This window comes from Sinohyriopsis cumingii, chromosome 7 (genome assembly GCF_028554795.1).
Source record: "Sinohyriopsis cumingii isolate HCF-2022 chromosome 7, ASM2855479v2, whole genome shotgun sequence".
Taxonomy (NCBI): Eukaryota; Metazoa; Mollusca; class Bivalvia; order Unionida; family Unionidae; genus Sinohyriopsis; species Sinohyriopsis cumingii.
The window spans coordinates 20,651,848-20,662,055 of NC_142967.1; the positions used below are offsets into that span (position 1 = coordinate 20,651,848).

The 10,208-nt window shown below is 35.6% G+C and overlaps 1 protein-coding gene across 1 annotated transcript in view; it reads right to left on the reverse strand.

Moving 5' to 3' along the window:
* Positions 1-6,745, reverse strand: part of LOC149794837 (peroxidase-like) — a 52,928-nt gene extending 46,183 nt beyond the window's left edge. Inside the window, exon 1 of the mRNA XM_089963720.1 lies at positions 6,556-6,745. Coding sequence (XP_089819846.1) covers positions 6,556-6,745 — 190 coding nt within the window. The remainder of the gene's footprint in view (positions 1-6,555) is intronic.
* Between the last annotated feature and the right edge of the window lie 3,463 nt (positions 6,746-10,208).

Here is a 10,208-nt window from a genome sequence, read left to right on the forward strand (position 1 = left end):
AAAATCCACGTAAAGACGAGAATAGAGGATTTTCTCTTGCATAATGCCAGACCGTCTCGGGACCTATGAAAAATGATGGTAAATGTTAAGTTAAACCGACCAGAGAGAGAGAGAGAGAGAGAGAGAGAGAGAACGTTTATGGTCGGCAGTAATGTTAATTAGAGCAGACTAATGAATTTGAACAACTTTAAATACATTAAAATATTCTAATTACTTCTTGTCGGTTAGACGCTTGCTTCGATTCTTTTCCACGCTAATTTCATTGCGCATTTACATCAATGCATTGATGAGTGTTCATTATTCAAGAATATATGCGTCTGTAGGCCTAGTACTCTACTTTCTTCTCTAAAATCATCTTTCATGTATAAGTTTAACTTATATTGATTTAATCAATGTGAATAACATAATGGAATTCTAAAATGCAAACAATCAACTTATCAATATGAAAAGGTGATTGTATCAATCGTTGTATACATTTTTCATTAAAACGAGACTCGGTTAACCTTTTAATGAAACATTTAAATTCTCATGGTATATCATTGATATAGCGTACATACCATATATATATATATATATATATATATATATATATATATATATATATATATATATATATATATATATATATATATATATATATATATATATATGTGTGTGTGTGTGTGTGTGTGTGTGTGTGTGTGTGTGTGTGTGTGCTTGCGTGGCGTGTGTGCGTGAGTGCAACATTAAGTATGCAAAAGACGATCCTATTAAAAAGGAAGACTTGATTTTTATCAGGATTGTGCAATTACAAGAGCTATGGCAAAACAAAGCTCTTGAGAATGATGCAATCTGGAAATTATTCCTTTGGCTGAAATTTGTACTGGACAGGCTGTTGATGAGGTCACGTTTACTCCTTGTTTGGATCAATCAAAAAGTATTGATCACAGTGACCTTCTTTTAACTACTCATTATCTTTATTCTAATCAGGGTGACAAACGACAATCACTTTGCGTCGAACAAGAAAAAGATCACGAAGACTCCTGCTTATTTCAGAGGGCGGTTAGTGAAACTGAATCCACAGAAGTACCTGTCTGTTAATTTGTTAAAAATAAGTGAAAATGGAGACTACCTGAGGTTCAAGCAGGTAATGAATGTTCCGAAATGGTATAGACAAGAAATTATTAGTCTGGCCCATGAAACTCCTTGGGCTGGTTATTCAGGTATCCATACGATGTATTACAAGATCTTGAATCCTTTTTTAGTGGCCAAATTTAAACGTGATGCTTGTAAATCCTGTAGACCTTGTCACTCTTGTCAAATGGTAGGAAACCCCAATCAGAAGATACCTAAGGCTCCTCGGCAGCCTATTCTTATATTTGATGAACCATTTAGCAGAATAATGGTAGATTATGTCGGTCACTTACCTAAGATATATTGGGGCAACCAAAACTTGTTGACCATCATGTGTGGGTCCACAAGATTTCCAGAGGCAATTCCTTTGAGGAATATTAAAACTAAAACAATAGTTAAATATTTGATAAAATTGTTTACTCAGTTTGTCCTTACAAAATATGTTCAATCTGATCAAGGGTCATATTTAATGTATAGAATTTTCCAGCAAGTTATGCATGAATTCAAATCAAGCAATCCAATCTTCTTCCTATCAACTTGAAAGCCAAATGGCTTTAAAAAGATTTCATCAAACACTGATTCGGTCACATTGCTTTGATACTGGAAAAGACTGGGACAAATGTATTCATTTACTGTTATTTTCTGTTAGAAAATCAGTTCGGGAATCTCTATGATTCAGTCCATATAAATGAGGTTTTGTACTTCTTGTATGTAGATCATTGAAATTGTTAACGAGAAACTTCTTTCTATGAAGGCAGAGAAAATAATCTTCTCGATTATGTTCCCAATTTTAAATGCAAGTTATCAAATTTTAGGTGCCCTCGAAAATGAACAAATCCGGCTTCGGTTTAAACAAATCGATATCATGATGAACAAATCTGTTATCGGGATAAACAAAAAAGTATTAAATCTGCTATTGTTACTAATGCTGCTCAGCATGTTGGTGAATTAGGCACAACAATCACAAGTACCTGAATTTAAAGTTCATACCCGTAGTGGTGAATTAAAAGATCACGTGACAATTATCCCACCCACATACAAATCAGACAAAGATCCTGTTAACAACTGTTAACAATTATGTTTCCTGTGTTCACATTGATGTTACCACGCTTTGGCCACTCCGGGGTCAAAGCAGTTATTGCTGTTAATGCGCATTTGTTTATGCCCCTTAGTCGCCATAAGGATGGATTTAACACCACAACACTGTGATTCACAGCGATGCCCGTATAATCCTGAACCGTAGCAACGCCAGTGCAATCAATGACGAAATTAATGACGGTGTAACTGTGGTGGGATCAGTGAAAAACCACAGCGGATAATCATGCCAGAACCAGGTAAAAACAGTCTCAAATTCAGAGCTGAACTGTACAACGAAAGATGAAAGTCCCTTATATCAACTACGGGGACTTTGAGTGTGTCAACGTTGAAGTGAAAGATGCAAACGCGTCCAACAACGCGTGATGGTCACTTGATAATGCAAACAGTAGCCAAGGCATCACAATCACCAATAAGCGTGATCCCCAAATTATGGAAAAATACATGACCTTGAGGCTGGGTCAACTGCAGTTCTTTCATTCGTTACAGTTTTTGAATTCGTCCTTGGACAAGTTAGTGAACAATACGACGGGGGAAAGCTTCATAATTACACGTAGACAGTGTGCCCTTTACTCTGGCCACCCAAACATCGACCCACTGGCTAGAAAATGTGTATATTTGTACGAGTACATGAGTGACTAGGACAAATTTGCTAAAACTCAGTTGTCACAGACTGAAGAGTTTCATTCATCGCTATCGCGTGAAGGTCTTTCAGATAAAGATTATGCGCACTCAAACAAGGTTTTGTAAGCATTCGAACATGGGTGACTATCACGGTCTGTATCTGCGCACTAATGTGTAGTTGCTCGCTTATGTGCTTCAGAAATTTCGCGACACTGCTATGCATTTGCATAAGTTAAATTCTGTACATTACTTTTCGTTGCCGGGAATCGCTATGGGTGTGATTTTATCAAAGACAAAAATCTAGTTGAAATTCCTCACTGGTATTGACAAGTATTTGTCTATCGAGCGCTTTATTCGCTGAGGGATTTATATGGCCAATCACAGATATGCTCGCGCAATCGACCCAAACATGTCCCCTCTGCCCCAACAGATGTATCATATAACTAGATCCCAATAATCTTAATGACTGGCAATAATAATCCGAGATAAACTGACATACAAAACATATTAACGACTGCAATAGCATAGAAACTTCGCAGATTTCAATGAGGTTGACCTAAAATGTCTAGAACAGTCACATGATGTACACAACGATTATCCACTGACGCCAGAGGCGTTGTCGTTCCCTAATACATTCTTGGCACTATATGAATAAATGACCGTTGATGAATCTGGACGTAAATATAGTGAAAGTACCAAACTTGTTCCAAGTTTTAGAACAAAAAGACAATTATTTGTTACACATGCCAAATCTACAGTTGTATCTGCGATTGGGTACGCATGTAACCAAGATCCACGATTGCTTGAACTTTGACAGAATGCTTAGATGGCACGGTGTATATACAAAATGAAAATGGATATGCGCACAGTGACAACAAATGAGTTTGAGAAAGAATTATTGAAACTTATGAATAATACCGTGTTCGACAAAAGTATCGATAATGTTACTATTGATCTTCTAAAGGAATAAGACGCAGCTGAATTATGACGCGGTCGCTTGCCATAATCTAACTAATACATTGTACTACTTTTTCCCCGTAGACCTGTCCTTTCCACATCATCAAATTCTTTTTAGATCAATAAAGACACACGAAACTGTTTTATTTACTTCAATTATTTTTTAATTAAAAAAATTAATTTAAAAATGTGCTGTACTATTAATCTTCTTAAATCCAAATTGTGTGTCAGCAATAGTATCATATGTAATTGCCACATAATAAGAGTATTTGATTTAATATGCAAAGTCAAACTTTCCTATGCAGCTAAGCAATGGTATCCCTCACCAGGTGGATCATCGTTTTTAAAACATTGGTATAAGTAGAGCCATGCTCCAGTTTGAAGGATAAATGCCGCCGCTAGTATCATATTGAATAGTTTCAGCAAGCAATTTGATAAAGGTGGTGGAAACGACTCAGTAATGTATTTATTCAAAAATGTGTGAAAGACTGGTGCGATATTCATTTTAAATTTTTCAAAGCTGAATTAAATTCTTCAGTTGTAATAGGAATATCGAGCTCTGCAAATATAGGTTTGCTTAAATTCTCATTTGTGTCCTGGTCTTGTATGTTTTACTCTACTCTAATTGACCTGTATTTTTTTCTGACAAAGGCAGTTGCAAATTTCTTAAAACCTCATCGAAATCTCAACCACATTTCGAATGATTATTAAGTAGTTTCCTTCTTTTAAAAGGTTACAACAACTCACGGGGATTTCCTTTCGTAAATCCAGTAATTGTGCCCTCTTTCACTATTGTAAAGTCACTTATTTGATCGGCGGAGCATTTTGTATTCCTTTTTCTTCATTATATATTGGATTTGAAAGAACCGTAATTAATCAAAGTACTTTCATACGGTTTCCTCTTTTCTCTACATCTACCATAAAAACATTATCTTTAGTACATACATTAAATTTCCCATCCTGAAAATGAATCGGTTTTTTTTCTTTCAAAATATCCGTTTGGATTGTTGGTAATAAAGCACGTGAATGCTTCATCTTTTTCATGAACTGATGTTTCGTAAATGAGTCCAACAGTATTTAAGTAGTCTTCAAGTTCTTCTGGGTCTCATTCTACGTCAGCATGGAATGCTGTCTTCAGATCGGGATTCCATTTGTGTTGTAACATTGTAAATTTAATAGAATTCAGCTGACCAGTTGCGGTTTTTAACGGACTATGACGAAACTGTTATACATTTATGTAACATGAAGCTTTTAAGGAAGGAGAAATAATCCTCAGAAGTCAAAACATAATTGTACATTTTCCGATGATGCGATGCATGCGAACTGACCCTTATCTGCATCGGAGTTCGTATGCCAGTGCTTTGCCGTAAGTCTGGTACGTGATTTCCAAAACTGTTACTGTCTTGGTAATGATTAGTACATGGGATCAGAGTGTCGGTGGAATTCACCTCGTCATGCTTTATGAAAGTAGAATTATTTTCTAAGTAATTCGCCCTTACCCCTGCCCTACTACGAAGATTGCCCGTACTAAAACAGCTCCAGTATGCGTGTAATGATTGATTTCAATTTGTATTTTACCAGTTAAATTGAAATTAAAATTATGAATTGTGATTGTTCAAGTGGAATATTGACACCATCTTTAAAACCGAAATATCTATTTTCAGTTTTTATTCAGACAACGTAATAAAATTGGCTTTGACCAACTTGTATACCATTTTCATAACTTTTCTTTACATGTAATATAATGCCACCACTGACACGTTTTACTTTTTCCGGAACGAATTTCTGTGGGAAATTATAAACATTTGAGCATTTTTAGCAGTATTTATGGTCTAATTTCGAAAGAAATGCATGAAACTAATGCGATTCTTTTTTCCTCTGTAAGCCTTTCTACATTCCATGTCAATATTTTAACCAATCCGTTTTTCTCTTCGCTCACCTAATCTGACTGCATCTCTAGAATAACCGGTCTCTGCCCATCCTCTTCAACGTAGTCATCGTGCAGATTATATACGTTGTGTCCTCTGTTTGTTGTGTTCTTTTTGTTTACCCATTACTTACCTAAGTATGGACTTCGAAATGAATAATATCGAACTACCATTTGACAGGGACGCTTACAATAATTTATTATCGATGTTTAAATCGATAACATCCAATTAAAACGAGATCACTCTTAGAATGATACCTTTTGCGGTAAACAATCCTTGGACAATCCTTGATGCCACCAAAATGATAATTTGATGATGGTTTGCTCTCTCTCACTTCTAGTCTGAACGCATCTTTTTTAATGACCGGTTCTTTCTTATCATCCTTTTCAGCGTGGTAATGGTGCAGTTTATGTACGTTGCGTCCTCTGTTTGGCTATGGTTGTGTTATTTTTTTTGCCGTTATTTACCTAATTATAGACATCTACAGGAATAGTATCCAAATAAAATGAGATAACTTGTTGACCAACGCCATTTTCCATACACTATCCGACAAACTACTTTTAAAGTCACTAAGTCCCTTTTAGTACGTATACTCAGCACGAAGATAATCATCGATGCTATGAAATGAATAACCCGTGGATGTTAAACAGCTTGATTACTTTTACTTTTGATATTCCTGAAAAGTTGAATGAGATGGAAAAGAATATTTTAGTGTCAAACGTTGACGTTAATTTACCGCTGATTCAGTCATGCCCGATCACAAGTTCAAGTAAGCTAAAATGTTTGATTTCATCGAATTTAAAAATTGTTGGTTCTAAATTTTACTTCTTTTACTCACCAATTTTAAAGAGGTATTCATTAAAAGTCTGCACTCTTCTATACGTCACCTCCGCAGCGTGTATTGCTCCTGAGATAATCTTATACAGCTGTTCGTCGGAGTATTCCGCCCATTGTTTACAGGAGCATGCTATTTGTACCTTATCCAGAGACAGGAGAATAAGCAGTACCGAAATTGACCAGAGACCCATCCTATGCAACGTAGACCGTCTCACTGGATTGTCTATCCGTTTATTTGCAACTACTGGTAATAAAATATCGGCACTGTCTGTGTCAATCATCCAGATAAAATGAAAATTTCACGACGATTGGTCAACGCGTTAGCTTGATGAATGTTTTCAGGTACCGCAGGAGGTGATAGGCTGGGTTACACATGACAAAAATTTAATACAGGTATAACATTTGGAAAATACGGTTCAAGCTGGTGATAGATGAAATTGCAAATGACCAGCTTCATCAAGACACAAGTAGAAATGCGGTAATGCACATATTTGTGATGTTAATTTCTAGTACATTTTATGTAATGTTGTTGGGAATAGATTAACTAGCGCTGGCACACGGACATACATCACACACAAATATAAATAAGAATTATCATGTTATGCAAATCAGATATTGACTAACGAAGTCTGATTTTAATGAAATTGTTTTTGTTTTTTTTAAATAACTCTTCATTTCCGTTTGTTATTCGGTCGCAATAAGACTTTTGTAAGATAATGCGAATCGAAACAGTATTTCATGAAAGGATACTTAAATCAAAGTTACTCTTTGATTTGAAAAACTTTCTAGACTTAAAACAATTTTATATAAATATGTATCACAGTAACATATTCAAACGTGAGATAGGCAGCGACATATATTTTCCCTTTAATGTAGGTGCAAAGTATACCTTTTCTTCATAAGTACAGTTTTCAAAACATATTTCTTCACATGCTTTCAACCGGATGGAGAAAATATGAAGCTTCCGAATGACGATGTATGCGTCTAAGGCACGTCATTTGTCCCTTATATACTACGTAGTATCAAAATTTGACACAAATATGATTTTCCTTTTTGTCATCGTTATGCACTTTGTAGTTTTTTTTTAATTGGGTTTTGCATTTTTGATCATTTTATTTAGCAAATGGTCCTGATTTTCAAAATCTATCCCTATCAGATATTGTTTAGTCAGACTGGTGGAGCAGACACTGATGTAAGACGACGAAACGAGTATGTGCCATAGGAAAGACCGCAAGATTTAATATTCTGTCCAAAAAGACCATTTTTCAGTATTGGCTGTTTCAAAAGTCTCGAAACGTTTCATTCTTAATTATCCCTTAGAGCACTCTGTCAAGCAGGCACTGACTGTCTTTGTCCCAGGCATCGCGAACTACATATTTAGTAAATGATTTTATGTCTGAAAGATGTGCTAACATCAATCAAAAATGGAATGCAATTACGTGTTCATTGTCCAGATGTCGAAATTTTTCCGACCTACTTACGGTCTGAGAACAAGGGACGGAAAAAATAGCTGTGGAAATACTGAGACAGAGACAGAGATGGATTAGGGATCGGTAGAGTGAATGCACAAACAGTATTTTTATTTAAATTATAAGTACCTCTGTTAATATGCTCTCAATAGAACAACATCCGCATGCATAAAAATGCATTTTAGTGGGCCTGATATAATTTGCCTGGTCGGTGTCTGCCTAGAAGCTAAAACAATGAGCAGCTGACCAGGAAATCTGAGACACTAGGTAGGTTTTTGTAGAAATGCCTCTTCCAATTAAGTTAACTTCATGCGTTTCAAAGTTCCCATAGTCAGTCTAAACGGAACGATTTGTTATATGTGCAAATAAACGATGCTAGGTAATTCAATTGTGTGCATAACGACCCAAAAATACCTTGTCACGTTCTTACCATTCCTTTAAGTTTTTTAAATTGTCCTTAAAATAACGTATAAGCTAAACTACACAATAAATCATTATTGTAGATCACGTGTAAGCTTACAACACACTAATTAGATTCGACTGATCACAGATACGCTTACCATACATTACAATTATTCTTGTAGATCATGTGTAAGCTTACAACACAGTAAATTGTTCACATTGATCGTGTATAAGCTTACGTGCAGTAAAATGATTCTTGTAGATCACGTGAAAGCTTACAACACAGTAAATAGTTCATATGGAAAGCAAATAAGCTGGAAACATTAAATGGTTCCTATCACACATTAAATGAATCTTCTAGACCATGTAGAAGCTTACCACGCAGTGAATGGTTCCTATAATATAAATTTCTTTGTTGTTGTTGTTGTTGTTCTAGGGTTTAACGCCATTTTTCAGCACAAGATAGGCTATACATGGCGGCCAGTATTAATGGTGGAGGAAGAACCCTGGAAAACCCAGGGAAGAACCACCGACCCACGAGAAGCTCCTGGCAGGCTTTCCCACGTACGCACGCTAGCCGAGCCTTGGACTCGAACACACGCAGGCAGAGGTGAGATGACAGTGATCCGGAACGGTGGGCGCTTTAGACCACTCGGCCACTCGGGGCCCCTATAATAGAAATGCATTGCGAATAAATGTGTTGTCATTAACTTGTCGAAATAGGTTGACGCGATTAATCGCAGAGCATTTTAAACTTGGTCAAACAAAATCGCAAAATAATTGTCTGTACCTATACTTTTTTAATTTATAATTATCAAAATAGGCTGCGGAATCATTATAAGGTGTTGGACTTTAAGTATCTTCAGTTTCATTATAATCGACATAAACTGGAGTAAAATACTAAATACAAAACTTAAGTTGCAGTACTTTAATTGTTACGAACCAGCAGTTAAAACAGTTTTTCGAGCAAGAAACAAACGAGCAAATGAACCGAAGGAGAAACAAAGAATTGAACGACTGCAACACACGCAAAAGACCCATTGTATTTACTCAACGTATATGCGTGGGTTCCACGTTTGACACATTTGACACGCCAGTTTATCATTTTGAAATACTCGATGATAATATTATCATGTCTTTTAGGATTTACACAAGCGATTATACGTTCCGTTTGTTTTGTTGTTGGTTTTGTTTTGCATAATTCTCTTTGTGGTAATTAAAAAGTTAAAGAGATAAAGTATTTCAAAGTAAATTGAAATATAAATTCGTATGTGGTTGGTCACAGTTTTAAAGTATATATCTACGAATACCTTCGTTCCAAACACAAACCAGGTACATATGATAAAAACTGATGAAATATAAATAGACTTACGATAGTGTATGCTGATGCTTCGAATAAAATGAAACTAATAAAATTAACGCACAATGTATCCTGCTGATACAAACCATATTATTTGTTTGATCGTATTGGCACAAGTCAAACGCTGAAGGAAGCTACCGTATTGGCAGTGGGGAGAATGATGAAGATATCGTATTGTGTTATGTGTATTTAATTTAATTGTTTGTTTGTTGTGGGTTTTTTATATAAAAAAACACACTATTTCACTACCTTCTATTGAAATGTAACATTGTATGCTGGACTTGACGTTGTCCTCAATGAGTTCATTTCTGCTTGACCTGATTAATTTGACATTTTTAATATCATTTTATGTAAACAAATAATACATAGGTAAATTATTTTTTGTGTGTATGAGCTTAATATTAGGATCTTTATTAAGAGAAG